Source organism: Taudactylus pleione, unplaced genomic scaffold (assembly GCF_031769625.1).
Source record: "Taudactylus pleione unplaced genomic scaffold, aTauple2 ptg000526l, whole genome shotgun sequence".
NCBI classification, from domain to species: Eukaryota; Metazoa; Chordata; class Amphibia; order Anura; family Myobatrachidae; genus Taudactylus; species Taudactylus pleione.
In genome coordinates this window covers 462,027-488,661 of record NW_028284928.1, presented here as the reverse complement: position 1 = coordinate 488,661, position 26,635 = coordinate 462,027, and the positions used below count along the sequence as shown (strand labels likewise).

The following is a 26,635-nucleotide window of genomic DNA, read 5'->3' as shown; positions in this document are numbered from 1 at the left end:
TGCATAGGAAACATGATTATGATATATATGGCAGATACTGTATGTGACTTCTCAGTGGTTGACGGCCAGACTGATATCTATGGGTGACACATGTTATGTAGCATTTTTCTCTGTACATTATATATACTCCCATGGCCCCTATCCATCTGTCTGGGCCATATATCTGTCCGTGTGTCATCACCACATTGCTTCCTAGTCACACCACACAGACCTTACACAGTATATAATAATCCCTATGACATCACCGTCTATGTTATCATTATCCTGACTATGACACTTACTATGATGTCACCTCCTCGCACAAACTGTAACCGGACCTGGAAGACGACAATATCCAGCAGATAAATGAGGTCACACAAATAGTCCATAAAGAGCCAGTAGTGGATGTTAGAGGGCGTCTGATAGGGGAACGCCCAGCGCACTGGGATCAGCCAGCAGTTCCAGTTCCAGGCCACCACCACAAAGAAGAGCCATAGAACATACATGAGGTCTGCATGTAGGAGATAGAGATACACGGATGGGGAGAAGATTCATCAGAGCATTGGTGTCCTGTACAATAAGCCCTACAGCTTCTTACGCATAGTACACAATACACAACTACACAGTACACAACTATACAATATATAACAGTACACAATACACAACTACACAGTACACAACACACAAATGCACAGTACAACTCTATACAATATATAACAGTACACAATACACAACTACAAAGTACACAGCACACAACTGCACAGTACACAATACACAACTGCACAGTACAACACTATACAATATATAACAGTACACAACTATACAATATATAACAGTACACAATACACAACTACAAAGTACACAATACACAACTGCACAGTACACAATACAAAACTATACAATATATAACACAACTACACAGTACACATTACACAACTGCACAGTACACAATGCACAACTGCACAGTACACAATACACAACTGCACAGTACACAATACAAAACTATACAATATATAACAGTACACAATACACAACTATACAATATATAACAACTACACAGTACACATTACACAACTACACAGTACACATTACAACTGCACAGTACACAATACACAACTGCACAATACACATTAAACAACTGCACAATACACAGCTACAAAGTATACAATATATAACAAATACACAATACACAACTGCACAGTACACATATACACAATTATACAATATATAACAGTACACAATACAGAATACACAACTATACAATATATAACACAACTATACAATATATAACACAACTGCACAGTACACAATACACAACTACACAGTACACAACTGTACAATATATAACAACTACACAGTACAGAATACACAACTGCACAATACACAACTACACAGTACACAACCATACAATATATAACAGTACACAATACACAACTATACAATATATAACTACACAGTACAGAATACACAACTGCACAATACACAACTACACAGTACACAACCATACAATATATAACAGTACACAATACACAACTATACAATATATAACAACTACACAGTACACAATACATAACTATACAATATATAATAGTACACAATTATGCAATACATAACATAACTACACAACTATACAATAGATAACATAACTACAGATGACAGAATACTAATGGACAGTAAACAACATACTGTAAATTACAAAGAACACAACACAATTGCACAGAACGTGACAAAACTGCACAGTGAACGACTATACAATACATAACACAACTACACAACACAAGATGTAAAGTTATGTAATTACAGTAAGTGACAATTGTCTGCTGGGTCCTTTCTGTATTACAAGCAGTAAATCAGGTGTATTTCATATGGCAAGATCCATAAATACTACAAGTGAGCGAATATGAACTAACATCACAAACTGTGTAATGTGTTGCTGCGGTTATCGGAATGCCCAGGGTACATTATCGGAATGCCCAGGGTACATGGCTGCCTATCTATGAATGTGACACGTAACTGTGTATAATGTGTTGCTGCGGTTATCGGATGCCCAGGGTACGTACTCCCACAGCTGTCTATCAATGTGACACGTAACTATGTTATATTGTGTTGCTGCGGTTATCGGACGCTCAGGGTACGTTCTCCCATGGCTGCCTATCCATGGATGTGACACGTAACTATGTATAATGTGTTGCTGCGGTTATCGGATGCTCAGGGTACGTTCTCCCACGGCTGCCTATCTATCAATGTGACACGTAACTATGTATAATGTGTTGCTGCGGTTATCGGACGCTCAGGGTACGTTCTCCCATGGCTGCCTATCCATGGATGTGACACGTAACTATGTTATATTGTGTTGCTGCGGTTATCGGATGCTCAGGGTACGTTCTCCCATGGCTGCCTATCCATGGATGTGACACGTAACTATGTATAATGTGTTGCTGCGGTTATCGGATGCTCAGGGTACGTTCTCCCATGGCTGCCTATCCATGGATGTGACACGTAACTATGTATAATGTGTTGCTGCGGTTATCGGATGCTCAGGGTACGTTCTCCCACGGCTGCCTATCCATGGATGTGACACGTAACTATGTATAATGTGTTGCTGCGGTTATCGGATGCTCAGGGTACGTTCTCCCACGGCTGCCTATCCATGGATGTGACACGTAACTATGTATAATGTGTTGCTGCGGTTATCGGATGCTCAGGGTACGTTCTCCCATGGCTGCCTATCCATGGATGTGACACGTAACTATGTATAATATGTTGCTGCGGTTATCGGATGCTCAGGGTACGTTCTCCCACGGCTGCCTATCCATGGATGTGACACGTAACTATGTATAATGTGTTGCTGCGGTTATCGGATGCTCAGGGTACGTTCTCCCATGGCTGCCTATCCATGGATGTGACACGTAACTATGTATAATGTGTTGCTGCGGTTATCGGACGCTCAGGGTACGTTCTCCCACGGCTGCCTATCCATGGATGTGACACGTAACTATGTATAATGTGTTGCTGCGGTTATCGGATGCTCAGGGTACGTTCTCCCATGGCTGCCTATCCATGGATGTGACACGTAACTTTGTCACAGGAGACACCTTATCACTGGTAAGATCCGTGGTAATCTCCCCCTCCTCCCCACGCTGGTAACTGAACCCCTGCTGCCCCCTCCCCACCATGCTTACTGGTCAGTGGGTCGATGCTGGATGGGAATTTGTATTTCTGGTCTCGCCAGGGCCGGGTCTTTAACTTGCAGCAGAGCATCTCGCAGTAATGCTCCACCTCCGCGGGGACAACAGCTTCTGCTTTCTTCTCCTCCACCGGGGGAGGCGGGGGTGGAGGTGGAGGTGGGGGAGGTGCAGCTTTTTTAGCTGGTGCTAAATGAGGGGAGAGAAACACGTAACAATCCCTGAGTCTGTTGTACACAGAGATAAAGGGTGAGGGTCCTGCTCAGCCCTCAGTATACGCACAGGCACTAGGACTCTCCTCCTCAGAAGACATCTCGGGATCTATCAGTCGTTCCTTCACTCGTTCTGTTCTGTCCTTGAAGAGTCGGACCAGCTCCTGCAGTCGTTCTGTGACGACGGCGCTACTGCGGCTGACAGAAGACGCCGAACGCTCCATCACCCTAAATCCAGAGACACAAACTCTTCACATCACCTACAAAGTGCTGCGTTACTATGGCCGAGGGCATTGAGAAGACAGAGGGACAAATTAGGGCTGAAGAGGGATAAACCGCGAGCTTGGGACAGACACCCCCATTTGCATTTACTTATCAATTGTTGGAGGGGTTTATTACTTTTATTATTATTACTAAGGGGTATTACTATCAATTATTGGGGTTTACAACTAATAACTAATTTCTTATCACTGTTTTTTGCAGAAAGAGAATAACATTCACCTGAATGTATAAAACACACATGTACAGTATGTCCTTACATTGGGGGGTTCATCATTCAGTCATGTTCTATGGGTTTTCATTTTATAGCTGCAGAGATATGGTGAGGGGCATAGCAGTATGGTGAGGAGGGCACAGCGATTTGGTGAAAAGCACAGCGGTATGGTAAGGGGTACAGCGGTATGAGGGGTGGCAAAGCGGTATGGTGAGGGGCACAATGATATGGTGAGGGGCACAATGATATGGTGAGGGGCACAATGATATGGTGAGGGGCACAGCGGTATGGTGAGGGGCACAATGATATGGTGAGGGGCACAGCGGTATGGTGAGGGGCACAATGATATGGTGAGGGGCACAGCGGTATGGTGGTGGTGGCAAAGAGGTATGGTGAGGGGTACAGCAATTTGGTGAAAAGCACAGCAGTATAGTGAGTGGCTCAATGGTATGGTGGGGGTGGCAAAGATGTATGGTGAGGGGCACAGCGATTTGGTGAAGGGCACAGCGATTTGGTGAAAAGCACAGCAGTAAAGTGAGGGGCACAGTGGTATGGTGAGGGGCACAGCGGATATGGCGAGGGTGGCAAAGAGGTATGGTGAGGGGGGCACAGCGGTATGGTGAGGGGCACAGCGGTATGGTGGAAAACACAGCAGTATGGTGAGGGGCATAGCAGTATGGTGAGGAGGGCACAGTGATTTGGGGAAAAGGACAGCGGTATGGTAAGGGGTACAGTAGTATGAGGGGCACAACGGTATGGTGAGGGGTGGCAAAGAGGTATGGTGAGGGGCACAGCGATATGGTGAGGGGCACAGCAGTATAGTGAAGGGCACAATGATATAGACAGGCTTCGGTTCTGCGGAGAACCTGGCTGTGTTGGAAAAGTACTCCAGTCAGTAGCCTTTGGGTGGTAGAAGGAAGTTACAGCGCTGTTTCCTGTCCCCATGTTCCTACGTGTTGTTATATAAAGCTGGGACCTCTGTTCACCTCACATCTCTGTCTGTATTTGGGCTGACGATGGTGTTATTGGTGACGATGGTTGGATGGTGTTATTGGTGACGATGGTTGGATGGTGTTATTGGTGACGATGGTGTTATTGGTGACGATGGTGTTATTGGTGACGATGGTGTTATTGGTGACGATGGTTGGATGGTGTTATTGGTGACGATGGCTGGATGGTGTTATTGGTGATGATGGTGTTATTGGTGACGATGGTTGGATGGGGTTATTGGTGACGATGGTTGGATGGTGTTATTGGTGACGATGGTTGGATGGTGTTATTGGTGACGATGGTTGGATGGTGTTATTGGTGACGATGGTTGGATGGTGTTATTGGTGACGATGGTTGGATGGTGTTATTGGTGACGATGGTTGGATGGTGTTATTGGTGACGATGGTTGGATGGTGTTATTGGTGACGATGGTTGGATGGTGTTATTGGTGACGATGGTTGGATGGTGTTATTGGTGACGATGGTGTTATTGGTGACGATGGCTGGATGGTGATATTGGAGACGATGGCTGGATGGTGTTATTGGTGACGATGGTGTTATTGGTGACGATGGTTGGATGGTGTTATTGGTGACGATGGTTGGAAGGTGTTATTGGTGACGATGGTGTTATTGGTGACGATGGTTGGATGGTGTTATTGGTGACGATGGTTGGATGGTGTTATTGGTGACGATGGCTGGATGGTGTTATTGGTGACGATGGTGTTATTGGTGACGATGGCTGGATGGTGATATTGGTGACGATGGCTGGATGGTGATATTGGAGACGATGGCTGGATGGTGATATTGGAGACGATGGCTGGATGGTGTTATTGGTGACGATGGTGTTATTGGTGACGATGGTTGGATGGTGTTATTGGTGACGATGGTTGGAAGGTGTTATTGGTGACAATGGTTGGAAGGTGTTATTGGTGACAATGGTTGGATGGTGTTATTGGTGACGATGGTGTTATTGGTGACGATGGTGTTATTGGTGACGATGGCTGGATGGTGATATTGGAGACGATGGCTGGATGGTGTTATTGGTGACGATGGCTGGATGGTGTTATTGGTGACGATGGTGTTATTGGTGACGATGGTTGGATGGTGTTATTGGTGACGATGGTTGGAAGGTGTTATTGGTGACGATGGTGTTATTGGTGACGATGGCTGGATGGTGATATTGGAGACGATGGCTGGATGGTGTTATTGGTGACGATGGTTGGATGGTGTTATTGGTGACGATGGCTGGATGGTGTTATTGGTGACGATGGCTGGATGGTGTTATTGGTGACGATGGCTGGATGGTGTTATTGGTGACGATGGCTGGATGGTGTTATTGGTGACGATGGCTGGATGGTGTTATTGGTGACGATGGTTGGATGGTGTTATTGGTGACGATGGTTGGATGGTGTTATTGGTGACGATGTTTGGATGGTGTTATTGGTGACGATGGTGTTATTGATGATGATGGTTGGATGGGGTTATTGGTGACGATGGTTGGATGGTGTTATTGGTGACGATGGTGTTATTGGTGACGATGGTTGGATGGTGTTATTGGTGACGATGGTTGGAAGGTGTTATTGGTGACGATGGTGTTATTGGTGACGATGGTAGGATGGTGTTATTGGTGACGATGGTTGGATGGTGTTATTGGTGACGATGGCTGGATGGTGTTATTGGTGACGATGGCTGGATGGTGTTATTGGTGACGATGGTTGGATGGTGTTATTGGTGACGATGGTTGGATGGTGTTATTGGTGACGATGGTTGGATGGTGTTATTGGTGACGATGGTGTTATTGATGATGATGGTTGGATGGGGTTATTGGTGACGATGGTTGGATGGTGTTATTGGTGACGATGGTGTTATTGGTGACGATGGTTGGATGGTGTTATTGGTGATGATGGTTGGATGGTGTTATTGGTGACGATGGCTGGATGGTGATATTGGTGACGATGGCTGGATGGTGATATTGGTGACGATGGCTGGATGGTGTTATTGGTGACGATGGTTGGATGGGGTTATTGGTGACGATGGTGTTATTGGTGGCGATGGTTGGATGGTTTCATTGGTGACGATGGTGTTATTGATGACGATGGTTGGATGGTGTTATTAGTGACGATGGTGTTATTGGTGACGATTGTGTTATTAGTGGCGATGGTTGGATGGTGTCATTGGTAACGATGGTGTTATTGGTGACGATGGTTGGACGGTGTTATTGGTGACGATGGTTGGATGGTGTCACTGGTGACGATTGTTGGATGGTGTCATTGGTGACGATGGTTGGATGGTGTCATTGGTGACGATGGTGTTATTGGTGACGATGGTTGGATGGTGTTATTGGTGACGATGGTTGGATGGTGTAATTGGTGACAATGGTGTTATTGGTGACGATGGTTGGATGGTGTTATTGGTGATGATGGTTGGATGGTGTTATTGGTGATGATGGTGTTATTGGTGACGATGGTTGGATGGTGTTATTGGTGACGATGGATGGTGTTATTGGTGACGATGGTTGGATGGTGTTATTGGGGACGATGGTTGGATGGTGTCATTGGTGACGATGGCTGGATGGTGTCATTGGTGACGATGGCTGGATGGTGTTATTGGTGACGATGGTTGGATGGTGTTATTGGTGACAATGGTGTTATTGGTGATGATGGTTGGATGATGTTATTGGTGGCGATGGTTGGATGGTTTCATTGGTGACGATGGTGTTATTGGTGACAATGGTTAGATGGTGTTATTGGTGACAATGGTGTTATTGGTGACGATTGTGTTATTAGTGGCGATGGTTGGAAGGTGTCAGTGGTAACGATGGTGTTATTGGTGACGATGGTTAGACGGTGTTATTGGTGACGATGGTTGGATGGTGTTATTGGTGACGATGGCTGGATGGTGTCGCTGGTGACGATGGCTGGATGGTGTCGCTGGTGACGATGGCTGGATGGTGTCGCTGGTGACGATGGCTGGATGGTGTCGCTGGTGACGATGGCTGGACGGTGTTATTGGTGACGATGGCTGGACGGTGTTATTGGTGACGATGGCTGGACGGTGTTATTGGTGACGATGGTGTTATTGGTGACGATGGTTGGATGGTGTTATTGGTGATGATGGTTGGATGGTGTTATTGGTGACGATGGCTGGATGGTGATATTGGTGACGATGGCTGGATGGTGATATTGGTGACGATGGCTGGATGGTGTTATTGGTGACGATGGTTGGATGGGGTTATTGGTGACGATGGTGTTATTGGTGGCGATGGTTGGATGGTTTCATTGGTGACGATGGTGTTATTGATGACGATGGTTGGATGGTGTTATTAGTGACGATGGTGTTATTGGTGACGATTGTGTTATTAGTGGCGATGGTTGGATGGTGTCATTGGTAACGATGGTGTTATTGGTGACGATGGTTGGACGGTGTTATTGGTGACGATGGTTGGATGGTGTCACTGGTGACGATTGTTGGATGGTGTCATTGGTGACGATGGTTGGATGGTGTCATTGGTGACGATGGTGTTATTGGTGACGATGGTTGGATGGTGTTATTGGTGACGATGGTTGGATGGTGTAATTGGTGACAATGGTGTTATTGGTGACGATGGTTGGATGGTGTTATTGGTGATGATGGTTGGATGGTGTTATTGGTGATGATGGTGTTATTGGTGACGATGGTTGGATGGTGTTATTGGTGACGATGGATGGTGTTATTGGTGACGATGGTGTTATTGGTGACGATGGTTGGATGGTGTTATTGGGGACGATGGTTGGATGGTGTCATTGGTGACGATGGCTGGATGGTGTCATTGGTGACGATGGCTGGATGGTGTTATTGGTGACGATGGTTGGATGGTGTTATTGGTGACAATGGTGTTATTGGTGATGATGGTTGGATGATGTTATTGGTGGCGATGGTTGGATGGTTTCATTGGTGACGATGGTGTTATTGGTGACAATGGTTAGATGGTGTTATTGGTGACAATGGTGTTATTGGTGACGATTGTGTTATTAGTGGCGATGGTTGGAAGGTGTCAGTGGTAACGATGGTGTTATTGGTGACGATGGTTAGATGGTGTTATTGGTGACGATGGTTGGATGGTGTTATTGGTGACGATGGCTGGATGGTGTCGCTGGTGACGATGGCTGGATGGTGTCGCTGGTGACGATGGCTGGATGGTGTCGCTGGTGACGATGGCTGGATGGTGTCGCTGGTGACGATGGCTGGACGGTGTTATTGGTGACGATGGCTGGACGGTGTTATTGGTGACGATGGCTGGACGGTGTTATTGGTGACGATGGCTGGATGGTGTTATTGGTGACGATGGTGTTATTGGTGACGATGGTTGGATGGGGTTATTGGTGACGATGGTTGGATGGTGTTATTGGTGACGATGGTGTTATTGGTGACGATGGTTGGATGGTGTTATTGGTGACGATGGCTGGATGGTGATATTGGTGACGATGGCTGGATGGTGATATTGGTGACGATGGCTGGATGGTGATATTGGTGACGATGGCTGGATGGTGATATTGGTGACGATGGCAGGATGGTGTTATTGGTGACGATGGTGTTATTGGTGGCGATGGTTGGATGGTTTCATTGGTGACGATGGTGTTATTGATGACGATGGTTGGATGGTGTTATTAGTGACGATGGTGTTATTGGTGACGATTGTGTTATTAGTGGCGATGGTTGGATGGTGTCATTGGTAACGATGGTGTTATTGGTGACGATGGTTGGACGGTGTTATTGGTGACGATGGTTGGACGGTGTTATTGGTGACGATGGCTGGATGGTGTCACTGGTGACGATTGTTGGATGGTGTCATTGGTGATGATGGTTGGATGGTGTCATTGGTGACGATGGATGGATGGTGTCATTGGTGACGATGGTGTTATTGGTGGCGATGGTTGGATGGTTTCATTGGTGACGATGGTGTTATTGATGACGATGGTTGGATGGTGTTATTAGTGACGATGGTGTTATTGGTGACGATTGTGTTATTAGTGGCGATGGTTGGAAGGTGTCATTGGTAACGATGGTGTTATTGGTGACGATGGTTGGACGGTGTCATTGGTGACGATGGTTGGACGGTGTCATTGGTGACGATGGTTAGACGGTGTTATTGGTGACGATGGTTGGACGGTGTTATTGGTGACGATGGCTGGATGGTGACACTGGTGACGATGGATGGATGGTGTCGCTGGTGACGATGGCTGGATGGTGTCGCTGGTGAAGATGGCTGGATGGTGTTATTGGTGACGATGGCTGGACGGTGTTATTGGTGACGATGGCTGGACGGTGTTATTGGTGACGATGGCTGGACGGTGTTATTGGTGACGATGGCTGGACGGTGTTATTGGTGACGATGGTGTTATTGGTGACGATGGTGTCATTGGTGACGATGGTTGGATGGTGTTATTGGTGACGATGGCTGGACGGTGTTATTGGTGACGATGGCTGGACGGTGTTATTGGTGACGATGGCTGGACGGTGTTATTGGTGACGATGGCTGGACGGTGTTATTGGTGACGATGGCTGGACGGTGTTATTGGTGACGATGGTGTTATTGGTGACAATGGTTGGATGGTGTCATTGGTGACGATGGTTGGATGGTGTTATTGGTGACGTTGGTTGGATGGTGTTATTGGTGACGATGGTTGGATGGTGTTATTGGTGACAATGGTTGGATGGTGTTATTGGTGATGATGGTTGGATGGTGTTATTGGTATTGGAGACAGGGGAGGGGATGGCGGATAGTACTGTACTCTGCAGTACCCGGAGTGTTTCTCATAGGGGGGAGAAAATACCCTAATACTCTGTGTCATTAGCAGCTCCTTACTCTTCCTCCTCAGCACCAGCGTCAGACAGTTCTTCTATGTGCTCCCCCTGGGACTGCGTCCTCTGCCGGCTGTGGGAACAGATCATTACACAGAATGAGATGTACACGGATTATAACTCCTGTTACCTGGCAGAGATATCACAGGGATAGAAGCTGCCACTCCGTACCCACTCATTACACGTTATTATACGTGTGTCTCACTCAGACACGCCACCTGAGAATGAATACCCTGCCCCATCCTGTCATCGTGTTGCTACATACTGTCGTGTTACTACATACTGTCATCGTGTTACTACATACTGTCACCGTGTTACTACATACTGTCACATACTATTACCGTGTTACTACATACTGTCATCGTGTTACTACATACTGTCATCGTGTTACTACATACTGTCACCGTGTTACTACATACTGTCACCAAGTTACTACATACTGTCACATACTGTTACTGTGTTACTACATACTGTCATCATGTTACTACATACTGTCACCATGTTATTATATACTGTCACTGGGTTACTACATACTGTAACATACTGTTACCTTGTTACTACATACTGTCATCGTGTTACTACATACTGTCACCGTGTTACTACATACTGTTACATACTGTTACCTTGTTACTACATACTGTTACCTTGTTACTACATACTGTCATCGTGTTACTACATACTGTCACCACCGTGTTACTACATACTGTCATCGTGTTACTACATACTGTCACCGTGTTACTACATACTGTCACATACTGTTACCTTGTTACTACATACTGTCACTGTGTTACGACATACGGTCATCGTGTTACTACATACTGTCACCGTGTTACTACATACTGTCACATACTGTTACCTTGTTACTACATACTGTCACCGTGTTACTACATACTGTCACATACTGTTACCTTGTTACTACATACTGTCATTGTGTTACTACATACTGTCACATACTGTTACCTTGTTACTACATAGTGTCACCGTGTTACTACATACTGTCACATACTGTTACCTTGTTACTACATACTGTCACCGTGTTACTACGTACTGTCACTGTGTTACTACATACTGTCATCGTCTTACTACATACTGTCACCGTGTTACTACATACTGTTACCTTGTTACTACAACCTGACACCGTGTTACTACATACTGTCATCGTGTTACTACATACTGTCACCGTGTTACAACATACTGTCATCGTGTTACAACATACTGTCATTGTGTTGCTATATACTGTCATCGTGTTACAACATACTGTCATTGTGTTACTACATACTGTGACATACTGTTATCTTGTTACTACATACTGTCATCGTGTTACTACATACTGTCATTGTGTTACTACATACTGTCATCGTGTTGCTACATACTGTCACATACTGTTACCTTGTTACTACTTACTGTCACTGTGTTACTACATACTGTCACTGTGTTACTACATACTGTCACTGTGTTACTACATACTGTCACATACTGTTACCTTGTTACAACATACTGTCACTGTGTTACTACATACTGTCATCGTGTTACTACATACTGTCACTGTGTTACTACATACTGTCATCGTGTTACTACATACTGTCACATACTGTTACCTTGTTACTACATACTGTCACATACTGTTACCTTGTTACTACATACTGTCACTGTGTTACTACATACTGTCATCGTGTTACTACATACTGTCATCGTGTTACTACATACTGTCATCGTGTTACTACATACTGTCATCGTGTTACTACATACTGTCACTGTGTTACTACATACTGTCATCGTGTTACTACATACTGTCATCGTGTTACTACATACTGTCACTGTGTTATTACATACTGTTACCTTGTTACTACATACTGTCACATACTGTTACCTTGTTACTACATACTGTCACATATTGTTACCTTGTTACTACATACTGTCACATACTGTTACCTTGTTACTACATACTGTCACTGTGTTACTACAACCTGACACCGTGTTACTACATACGGTCATCGTGTTACTACATACTGTCACATACTGTTACCTTGTTACTACATACGGTCACTGAGTTACTACATACTGTCATCATGTTACTACATACTGTCACATATTGTTACCTTGTTACTACATACTGACACTGTGTTACGACATACTGTCACCGTGTTACGACATACTGTCACTGTGTTACTACATACTGTCACATATTGTTAGCTTGTTACTACATACTAACACTGTGTTACGACATACTGTCACATATTGTTACCTTGTTACTACATACTGACACTGTGTTACGACATACTGTCACTGTGTTACGACATACTGTCACATATTGTTACCGTGTTACTACATACTGACACTGTGTTACGACATACTGACACTGTGTTACGACATACTGTCATCGTGTTACTACATACTGTCACTGTGTTACTACAACCTGACACCGTGTTACTACATACTGTCATCGTGTTACTACATACTGTCATCGTGTTACTACATACTGTCACTGTGTTACTACATACTGTCACATATTGTTACCTTGTTACTACATACTGACACTGTGTTACTACATACTGTCACATATTGTTACCTTGTTACTACATACTGACACTGTGTTACGACATACTGTCACATATTGTTACCTTGTTACTACATACTGACACTGTGTTACGACATACTGTCACTGTGTTACGACATACTGTCACATATTGTTACCTTGTTACTACATACTGACACTGTGTTACGACATACTGACACTGTTACGACATACTGTCACCGTGTTACTACATACTGTCACATATTGTTACCTTGTTACTACATACTGACACTGTGTTACGACATACTGTCACATATTGTTACCTTGTTACTACATACTGTCACCGTGTTACGACATACTGTCACTGTGTTACGACATACTGTCACATATTGTTACCTTGTTACTACATACTGACACTGTGTTACGACATACTGACACTGTTACGACATACTGTCACCGTGTTACTACATACTGTCACTGTGTTACTACAACCTGACACCGTGTTACTTCATACTGTCATCGTGTTACTACATACTGTTACCTTGTTACTACATACTGACACTGTGTTATGACATACTGTCACATATTGTTACCTTGTTACTACATACTGACACTGTGTTACGACATACTGTCACCGTGTTACTACATACTGTCACTGTGTTACTACATACTGTCACATATTGTTACCTTGTTACTACATACTGACAGTTACGACATACTGTCACATATTGTTACCTTGTTACTACATACTGTCACCGTGTTATTACATACTGTCACTGTATTACTACAACCTGACACCGTATTACTACATACTGTCATCGTGTTACTACATACTGTCACTGTGTTACTACATACTGTCACATATTGTTACCTTGTTACTTCATACTGTCACATACTGTTACCTTGTTACTACATACTGTCACTGTGTTACTACAACCTGACACCGTGTTACTACATACTGTCATCGTGTTACTACATACTGTCACATACTGTTACCTTGTTACAACATACTGTCACTGTGTTACTACATACTGTCACTGTGTTACTACATACTGTCAATGTGTTACTACATACTGTCACATACTGTTACCTTGTTACTACATACTGTCATCGTGTTACTACATACTGACACATACTGTTACCTTGTTACTACATACTGTCACATACTGTTACCTTGTTACTACATACTGTCACTGTGTTACTACATACTGTCATCGTGTTACTACATACTGTCATCGTGTTACTACATACTGTCACTCTGTTACTACATACTGTCACTACATACTGTTACCTTGTTACTACATACTGTCACATACTGTTACTACATACTGTCACATATTGTTACCTTGTTACTACATACTGTCACATACTGTTACCTTGTTACTACTTACTGTCACTGTGTTACTACAACCTGACAGTGTTACTACATACTGTCATCGTGTTACTACATACTGTCACATATTGTTACCTTGTTACTACATACTGTCACTGTGTTACGACATACTGTCACATATTGTTACCTTGTTACTACATACTGACACTGTGTTAAGACATACTGTCATCGTGTTACGACATACTGTCACTGTGTTACTACATACTGTCACATATTGTTACCTTGTTACTACATACTGACACTGTGTTACGACATACTGTCACTGTGTTACGACATACTGTCACATATTGTTACCTTGTTACTACATACTGACACTGTGTTACGACATACTGTCATCGTGTTACTACATACTGTCACTGTGTTACTACAACCTGACACCGTGTTACTACACACTGTCATCGTGTTACTACATACTGTCACATATTGTTACCTTGTTACTACATACTGTCACCTTGTTACTACATACTGTCACATATTGTTACCTTGTTACTACATACTGTCACATACTGTTACCTTGTTACTACATACTGTCACTGTGTTACTACATACTGTCATCGTGTTACTACATACTGTCACTGTTACTACAACCTGACACCGTGTTACTACATACTGTCATCGTGTTACTACATACTGTCACATACTGTTACCTTGTTACTACATACTGTCACTGTGTTACTACATACTGTCATCATGTTACTACATACTGTCACATATTGTTACCTTGTTACTACATACTGACACTGTGTTACGACATACTGTCACATATTGTTACCTTGTTACTACATACTGACACTGTTACTACATACTGTCACTGTGTTACTACATACTGTCACTGTGTTACTACAACCTGACACCGTGTTACTACATACTGTCATCGTGTTACTACATACTGTCATCGTGTTACTACATACTGTCACTGTGTTACTACATACTGTTACCGTGTTACTACATACTGTTACCTTGTTACTACATACTGTCACATACTGTTAACTTGTTACTACATACTGTCACATACTGTTACCTTGTTACTGCATACTGTCACATATTGTTACCTTGTTACTACATACTGTCACTGTGTTACTACAACCTGACACCGTGTTACTACATACTGTCATCGTGTTACTACATACTGTCACATACTGTTACCTTGTTACTACATACTGTCACTGTGTTACTACATACTGTCATCATGTTACTACATACTGTCACATATTGTTACCTTGTTACTACATACTGACACTGTGTTACGACATACTGTCACCGTGTTACGACATACTGTCACTGTGTTACTACATACTGTCACATATTGTTACCTTGTTACTACATACTGACAGTGTGTTACGACATACTGTCACATATTGTTACTACATACTGACACTGTGTTACGACATACTGTCACTGTGTTACGACATACTGTCACATATTGTTACCTTGTTACTACATACTGACACTGTGTTACGACATACTGACACTGTGTTACGACATACTGTCACCGTGTTACGACATACTGTCACTGTGTTACTACAACCTGACACCGTGTTACTACATACTGTCATCGTGTTACTACATACTGTCACATACTGTTACCTTGTTACTACATACTGTCATCGTGTTACTACATACTGTCATCGTGTTACTAAATACTGTCACTGTGTTACTACATACTGTCACATATTGTTACCTTGTTACTACATACTGACACTGTGTTACGACATACTGTCACATATTGTTACCTTGTTACTACATACTGACACTGTGTTACAACATACTGTCACCGTGTTATTACATACTGTCACTGTGTTACTACAACCTGACACCGTGTTACTACATACTGTCATCGTGTTACGACATACTGTCACATATTGTTACCTTGTTACTACATACTGACACTGTGTTACGACATACTGACACTGTGTTACGACATACTGTCACCGTGTTACTACATACTGTCACCGTGTTACTACATACTGTCACATATTGTTACCTTGTTACTACATACTGACACTGTGTTACGACATACTGTCACATATTGTTACCTTGTTACGACATACTGACACTGTGTTACGACATACTGACACTGAGTTACGACATACTGTCACCGTGTTACGACATACTGTCACTGTGTTACTACAACCTGACACCGTGTTACTACATACTGTCATCATGTTACTACATACTGTCACATACTGTTACCTTGTTACTACATACTGACACTGTGTTACGACATACTGTCATCGTGTTACTACATACTGTCATCGTGTTACTACATACTATCACATATTGTTACCTTGTTACTACATACTGACACTGTGTTACGACATACTGTCATCGTGTTACTACATACTGTCACTGTGTTACTACATACTGTCACATATTGTTACCTTGTTACTACATACTGTCACATACTGTTACCTTGTTACTACATACTGTCACTGTTACTACATACTGTCATCGTGTTACTACATACTGTCACTGTGTTACTACATACTGTCACATACTGTTACCTTGTTTCTACATACTGACACTGTTACTACATACTGACACTGTGTTACTACATACTGTCATCGTGTTACTACATACTGTCACTGTGTTACTACATACTGTCACAGATTGTTACCTTGTTACTACATACTGACACTGTGTTACTACATACTGTCATCGTGTTACTACATACTGTCACTGTGTTACTACAACCTGACACCGTGTTACTACATACTGTCATCGTGTTACTACATACTGTCACCGTGTTACTACATACTGTCACATACTGTTACCTTGTTACTACATACTGTCATCGTGTTACTACATACTGTCACATACTGTTACCTTGTTACTACATACTGTCACCGTGTTACTACATACTGTCACATACTGTTACCTTGTTACTACATACTGTCACCGTGTTACTACGTACTGTCACTGTGTTACTACATACTGTCATCGTCTTACTACATACTGTCACCGTGTTACTACATACTGTCACATACTGTTACCTTGTTACTACATACTGTCACCGTGTTACTACATACTGTCACATACTGTTACCTTGTTACTACATACTGTCACCGTGTTACTACGTACTGTCACTGTGTTACTACATACTGTCATCGTCTTACTACATACTGTCACCGTGTTACTACATACTGTCACATATTGTTACTTTGTTACTACATACTGACACTGTGTTACTACATACTGTCATCGTGTTACTACATACTGTCACTGTGTTACTACAACCTGACACCGTGTTACTACATACTGTCATCGTGTTACTACATACTGTCACCGTGTTACTACATACTGTCACATACTGTTACCTTGTTACTACATACTGTCATCGTGTTACTACATACTGTCACATACTGTTACCTTGTTACTACATACTGTCACCGTGTTACTACATACTGTCACATACTGTTACCTTGTTACTACATACTGTCACCGTGTTACTACGTACTGTCACTGTGTTACTACATACTGTCATCGTCTTACTACATACTGTCACCGTGTTACTACATACTGTCACATACTGTTACCTTGTTACTACATACTGTCATGGTGTTACTACATATTGTCACTGTGTTACTACATACTGTTACCTTGTTACTACAACCTGACACCTTGTTACTACATACTGTCATCGTGTTACTACATACTGTCACTGTTACTACATACTGTGACATACTGTTATCTTGTTACTACATACTGTCACTGAGTTACTACATACTGTCATCGTGTTACTACAACCTGACACTGTGTTACTACATACTGTCATCGTGTTACTACATACTGTCATCGTGTTACTACATACTGTCACATACTGTTACCTTGTTACTACATACTGTCACTGTGTTACTACATACTGTCATCGTGTTACTACATACTGTCACTGTGTTACTACATACTGTCACTGTGTTACTACATACTGTCACATATTGTTACCTTGTTACTACATACTGACACTGTGTTACGACATACTGACACCGTGTTATTACATACTGTCACTGTGTTACTACAACCTGACACCGTGTTACTACATACTGTCACTGTGTTACTACATACTGTCACATATTGTTACCTTGTTACTTCATACTGTCACATACTGTTACCTTGTTACTACATACTGTCACTGTGTTACTACAACCTGACACCGTGTTACTACATACTGTCATCGTGTTACTACATACTGTCACATACTGTTACCTTGTTACTACATACTGTCACTGTTACTACATACAGTCATCATGTTACTAAATACTGTCACATATTGTTACCTTGTTACTACATACTGACACTGTGTTACGACATACTGTCACCGTGTTACTACATACTGACACTGTGTTACGACATACTGTCACATATTGTTACCTTGTTACTACATACTGACACTGTTACGACATACTGTCACTGTGTTACGACATACTGTCACATATTGTTACCTTGTTACTACATACTGACACTGTGTTACGACATACTGACACTGTGTTACGACATACTGTCACCGTGTTACTACATACTGTCACATATTGTTACCTTGTTACTACATACTGACACTGTGTTACGACATACTGTCACATATTGTTACCTTGTTACTACATACTGTCACCGTGTTACGACATACTGTCACTGTGTTACGACATACTGTCACATATTGTTACCTTGTTACTACATACTGACACTGTGTTACGACATACTGACACTGTGTTACGACATACTGTCACCGTGTTACTACATACTGTCACATATTGTTACCTTGTTACTACATACTGACACTGTGTTACGACATACTGTCACATATTGTTACCTTGTTACTACATACTGTCACCGTGTTACGACATACTGTCACTGTGTTACTACAACCTGACACCGTGTTACTACATACTGTCATCGTGTTACTACATACTGTCATATACTGTTACCTTGTTACTACATACTGTCACTGTGTTACTCCATACTGTCATCGTGTTACTACATACTGTCACATATAGTTACCTTGTTACTACATACTGACACTGTGTTACGACATACTGTCACATATTGTTACCTTGTTACTACATACTGACACTGTGTTACGACATACTGTCACATATTGTTACCTTGTTACTACATACTGACACTGTTACGACATACTGTCACCGTGTTACTACATACTGTCACTGTGTTACTACATACTGACACCGTGTTACTACATACTGTCATCGTGTTACTACATACTGTCACATACTGTTACCTTGTTACTACATACTGTCACTGTGTTACTACATACTGTCATCATGTTACTACATACTGTCACTGTGTTACTACAACCTGACACCGTGTTACTACATACTGTCATCGTGTTACTACATACTGTCATCGTGTTACTACATACTGTCCCATACTGTTACCTTGTTACTACATACTGTCACTGTGTTACTACATACTGTCACTGTGTTACTACAACCTGACACCGTGTTACTACATACTGTCACTGTGTTACTACAACCTGACACCGTGTTACTACATACTGTCACTGTGTTACTACATACTGTCACATATTGTTACCTTGTTACTACATACTGTCACATACTGTTACCTTGTTACTACATACTGTCACATACTGTTACCTTGTTACTACATACTGTCATCATGTTACTACATACTGTCACTGTGTTACTACAACCTGACACCGTGTTACTACATACTGTCATCGTGTTACTACATACTGTCACTGTGTTACTACAACCTGACACCGTGTTACTAAATACTGTCATCGTGTTACTACATACTGTCACATACTGTTACCTTGTTACTACATACTGTCACTGTGTTACTACATACTGTCATCGTGTTACTACATACTGTCACTGTGTTACTACAACCTGACACCGTGTTACTACATACTGTCACATACTGTTACCTTGTTACTACATACTGTCATCGTGTTACTACATACTGTCACATACTGTTACCTTGTTACTACATACTGTCACCGTGTTACTACATACTGTCACATACTGTTACCTTGTTACTACATACTGTCACTGTGTTACTACGTACTGTCATCGTCTTACTACATACTGTCACCGTGTTACTACATACTGTCACCGTGTTACTACATACTGTCACATACTGTTACCTTGTTACTACATACTGTCATGGTGTTACTACATATTGTCACTGTGTTACTACATACTGTTACCTTGTTACTACAACCTGACACCGTGTTACTACATACTGTCATCGTGTTACTACATACTGTCACTGTGTTACTACATACTGTCACTGTGTTACTACATACTGTCACATACTGTTACCTTGTTGCTACATACTGTCATGGTGTTACTACATATTGTCACTGTGTTACTACATACTGTTACCTTGTTACTACAACCTGACACCGTGTTACTACATACGGTCATCGTGTTACTACATACTGTCACTGTGTTACTACATACTGTCATCGTGTTACTACATACTGTCACTGTGTTACTACATACTGTCATCGTGTTACTACATACTGTCACTGTTTACTACAACCTGACACCGTGTTACTACATACTGTCATCGTGTTACTACATACTGTCATCGTGTTACTACATACTGTCACATACTGTTACCTTGTTACTACATACTGTCACTGTGTTACTACATACTGTCATCGTGTTATTACATACTGTCACTGTGTTACTACATACTGTCATCGTGTTACTACATACTGTCACTGTGTTACTACATACTGTTACCTTGTTACTACATACTGTCACATACTGTTACCTTGTTACTACATACTGTCACATATTGTTACCTTGTTACTACATACTGTCACTGTGTTACTACAACCTGACACCGTGTTACTACATACTGTCATCGTGTTACTACATACTGTCACATACTGTTACCTTGTTACTACATACTGTCACATACTGTCACTGTGTTACTACATACTGTCATCATGTTACTACATACTGTCACATATTGTTACCTTGTTACTACATACTGACACTGTGTTACGACATACTGTCACATATTGTTACCTTGTTACTACATACTGACACTGTGTTACGACATACTGTCACCGTGTTACAACATACTGTCACTGTGTTACTACATACTGTCACATATTGTTACCTTGTTACTACATACTGACACTGTGTTACGACATACTGTCACCGTGTTACGACATACTGACACTGTGTTACGACATACTGTCACATATTGTTACCTTGTTACTACATACTGACACTGTGTTACTACATACTGTCATCGTGTTACGACATACTGTCACCGTGTTACGACATACTGTCACCGTGTTACGACATACTGTCACTGTGTTACGACATACTGTCACTGTGTTACGACATACTGTCACATATTGTTACCTTGTTACTACATACTGACACTGTGTTACGACATACTGTCACTGTGTTACGACATACTGTCACATATTGTTACCTTGTTACTACATACTGACACTGTGTTACGACATACTGTCACCGTGTTACTACATACTGTCACTGTGTTACGACATACTGTCACATATTGTTACCTTGTTACTACATACTGACACTGTGTTACGACATACTGTCACCGTGTTATTACATACTGTCACTGTGTTACTACAACCTGACACCGTGTTACTACATACTGTCATCGTGTTACTACATACTGTCACATACTGTTACCTTGTTACTACATACTGTCACTGTGTTACTACATACTGTTACCTTGTTACTACATACTGTTACCTTGTTACTACATACTGTTACCTTGTTGCTACATACTGTCACATATTGTTACCTTGTTACTACATACTGTCACATACTGTTACCTTGTTACTACATACTGTCACTGTGTTACTACATACTGTCATCATGTTACTACATACTGTCACATATTGTTACCTTGTTACTACATACTGACACAGTGTTACGACATACTGTTACATATTGTTACCTTGTTACTACATACTGACACTGTTACGACATACTGTCACTGTGTTAGTACATACTGTCACATATTGCTACCTTGTTACAACATACTGACACGGTTACGACATACTGTCACATATTGTTACCTTGTTACTACATACTGACACTGTGTTACGACATACTGTCACTGTGTTACGACATACTGTCACATATTGTTACCTTGTTACTACATACTGACACTGTGTTACAACATACTGTCATCGTGTTACTACATACTGTCACTGTGTTACGACATACTGTCACATATTGTTACCTTGTTACTACATACTGTCACATACTGTTACCTTGTTACTACATACTGTCACTGTGTTACTACATACTGTCATCGTGTTACTACATACTGTCACTGTGTTACTACATACTGTCACTGTGTTACTACAACCTGACACCGTGTTACTACATACTGTCACATATTGTTACCTTTTTACTACATACTGACACTGTTACGACATACTGTCACATATTGTTACCTTGTTACTACATACTGACACTGTGTTACGACATACTGTCACGGTGTTACGACATACTGTCACTGTGTTACAACATACTGTCACATATTGTTACCTTGTTACTACATACTGACACTGTGTTATGACATACTGTCACATATTGTTACCTTGTTACTACATACTGGCACTGTGTTACGACATACTGTCACTGTGTGACGACATACTGTCACATATTGTTACCTTGTTACTACATACTGACACTGTGTTACGACATACTGACACTGTTACGACATACTGTCACCGTGTTACTACATACTGTCACATATTGTTACCTTGTTACTACATACTGACACTGTGTTACGACATACTGTCACATAGTTACCTTGTTACTACATACTGTCACCGTGTTACGACATACTGACACTGTTACGACATACTGTCACTGTGTTACGACATACTGTCACATATTGTTACCTTGTTACTACATACTGACACTGTGTTACGACATACTGTCACATATTGTTACCTTGTTACTACATACTGACACTGTGTTACGACATACTGTCACCGTGTTACGACATACTGACACTGTTACGACATACTGTCACTGTGTTACGACATACTGTCACATATTGTTACCTTGTTACTACATACTGACACTGTGTTACGACATACTGTCACATATTGTTACCTTGTTACTACATACTGACACTGTGTTACGACATACTGTCACCGTGTTATTACATACTGTCACTGTGTTACTACAACCTGACACCGTGTTACTACATACTGTCATCGTGTTACTACATACTGTCACATACTGTTACCTTGTTACTACATACTGTCACTGTGTTACTACATACTGTCATCATGTTACTACATACTGTCACATATTGTTACCTTGTTACTACATACTGACACTGTGTTACGACATACTGTCACCGTGTTATTACATACTGTCACCGTGTTATTACATACTGTCACCGTGTTACTACAACCTGACACCGTGTTACTACAACCTGACACCGTGTTACTACAACCTGACACCGTGTTACTACATACTGTCACTGTGTTACTACATACTGTCACATACTGTTACCTTGTTACTACATACTGACACTGTGTTACTACATACTGTCATCGTGTTACTACATACTGTCACTGTGTTACTACAACCTGACACCGTGTTACTACATACTGTCATCGTGTTACTACATACTGTCACTGTTACTACATACTGTCACCGTGTTACTACATACTGTCACATACTGTTACCTTGTTACTACATACTGTCATCGTGTTACTACATACTGTCACATACTGTTACCTTGTTACTACATACTGTCACCGTGTTACTACATACTGTCACATACTGTTACCTTGTTACTACATACTGTCACTGTGTTACTACGTACTGTCATCGTCTTACTACATACTGTCACCGTGTTACTACATACTGTCACCGTGTTACTACATACTGTCACATACTGTTACCTTGTTACTACATACTGTCATGGTGTTACTACATATTGTCACTGTGTTACTACATACTGTTACCTTGTTACTACAACCTGACACCGTGTTACTACATACTGTCATCGTGTTACTACATACTGTCACTGTGTTACTACATACTGTCACTGTGTTACTACATACTGTCACATACTGTTACCTTGTTGCTACATACTGTCATGGTGTTACTACATATTGTCACTGTGTTACTACATACTGTTACCTTGTTACTACAACCTGACACCGTGTTACTACATACGGTCATCGTGTTACTACATACTGTCACTGTGTTACTACATACTGTCATCGTGTTACTACATACTGTCACTGTGTTACTACATACTGTCATCGTGTTACTACATACTGTCACTGTTTACTACAACCTGACACCGTGTTACTACATACTGTCATCGTGTTACTACATACTGTCATCGTGTTACTACATACTGTCACATACTGTTACCTTGTTACTACATACTGTCACTGTGTTACTACATACTGTCATCGTGTTATTACATACTGTCACTGTGTTACTACATACTGTCATCGTGTTACTACATACTGTCATCGTGTTACTACATACTGTCACTGTGTTACTACATACTGTTACCTTGTTACTACATACTGTCACATACTGTTACCTTGTTACTACATACTGTCACATATTGTTACCTTGTTACTACATACTGTCACTGTGTTACTACAACCTGACACCGTGTTACTACATACTGTCATCGTGTTACTACATACTGTCACATACTGTTACCTTGTTACTACATACTGTCACATACTGTCACTGTGTTACTACATACTGTCATCATGTTACTACATACTGTCACATATTGTTACCTTGTTACTACATACTGACACTGTTTTACGACATACTGTCACATATTGTTACCTTGTTACTACATACTGACACTGTGTTACGACATACTGTCACCGTGTTACAACATACTGTCACTGTGTTACTACATACTGTCACATATTGTTACCTTGTTACTACATACTGACACTGTGTTACGACATACTGTCACCGTGTTACGACATACTGACACTGTGTTACGACATACTGTCACATATTGTTACCTTGTTACTACATACTGACACTGTGTTACTACATACTGTCATCGTGTTACGACATACTGTCACCGTGTTACGACATACTGTCACTGTGTTACGACATACTGTCACTGTGTTACGACATACTGTCACATATTGTTACCTTGTTACTACATACTGACACTGTGTTACGACATACTGTCACTGTGTTACGACATACTGTCACATATTGTTACCTTGTTACTACATACTGACACTGTTACGACATACTGTCACCGTGTTACTACATACTGTCACTGTGTTACGACATACTGTCACATATTGTTACCTTGTTACTACATACTGACACTGTGTTACGACATACTGTCACCGTGTTATTACATACTGTCACTGTGTTACTACAACCTGACACCGTGTTACTACATACTGTCATCGTGTTACTACATACTGTCACATACTGTTACCTTGTTACTACATACTGTCACTGTGTTACTACATACTGTTACCTTGTTACTACATACTGTTACCTTGTTACTACATACTGTTACCTTGTTGCTACATACTGTCACATATTGTTACCTTGTTACTACATACTGTCACATACTGTTACCTTGTTACTACATACTGTCACTGTGTTACTACATACTGTCATCATGTTACTACATACTGTCACATATTGTTACCTTGTTACTACATACTGACACAGTGTTACGACATACTGTTACATATTGTTACCTTGTTACTACATACTGACACTGTTACGACATACTGTCACTGTGTTAGTACATACTGTCACATATTGCTACCTTGTTACAACATACTGACACGGTTACGACATACTGTCACATATTGTTACCTTGTTACTACATACTGACACTGTGTTACGACATACTGTCACTGTGTTACGACATACTGTCACATATTGTTACCTTGTTACTACATACTGACACTGTGTTACGACATACTGTCATCGTGTTACTACATACTGTCACTGTGTTACGACATACTGTCATCGTGTTACTACATACTGTCACA

General features: G+C 41.5%; 1 protein-coding gene across 5 annotated transcripts in view; it reads right to left on the bottom strand.

Annotated features, from left to right (window-relative positions):
• The window catches only part of CNGB1 (cyclic nucleotide gated channel subunit beta 1), a 189,526-nt gene that overhangs the window by 80,873 nt on the left and 82,018 nt on the right, over positions 1-26,635 (bottom strand). For all 5 annotated transcript variants that reach the window (XM_088450817.1, XM_088450813.1, XM_088450814.1 and 2 more), the window contains 4 exons: positions 10,704-10,772; positions 3,447-3,604; positions 3,162-3,353; positions 282-490 (listed from right to left, as the gene is read on the bottom strand). In XM_088450817.1, the coding sequence (XP_088306943.1) occupies positions 282-490; positions 3,162-3,353; positions 3,447-3,604; positions 10,704-10,772 (628 nt within the window). The remainder of the gene's footprint in view (positions 1-281; positions 491-3,161; positions 3,354-3,446; positions 3,605-10,703; positions 10,773-26,635) is intronic.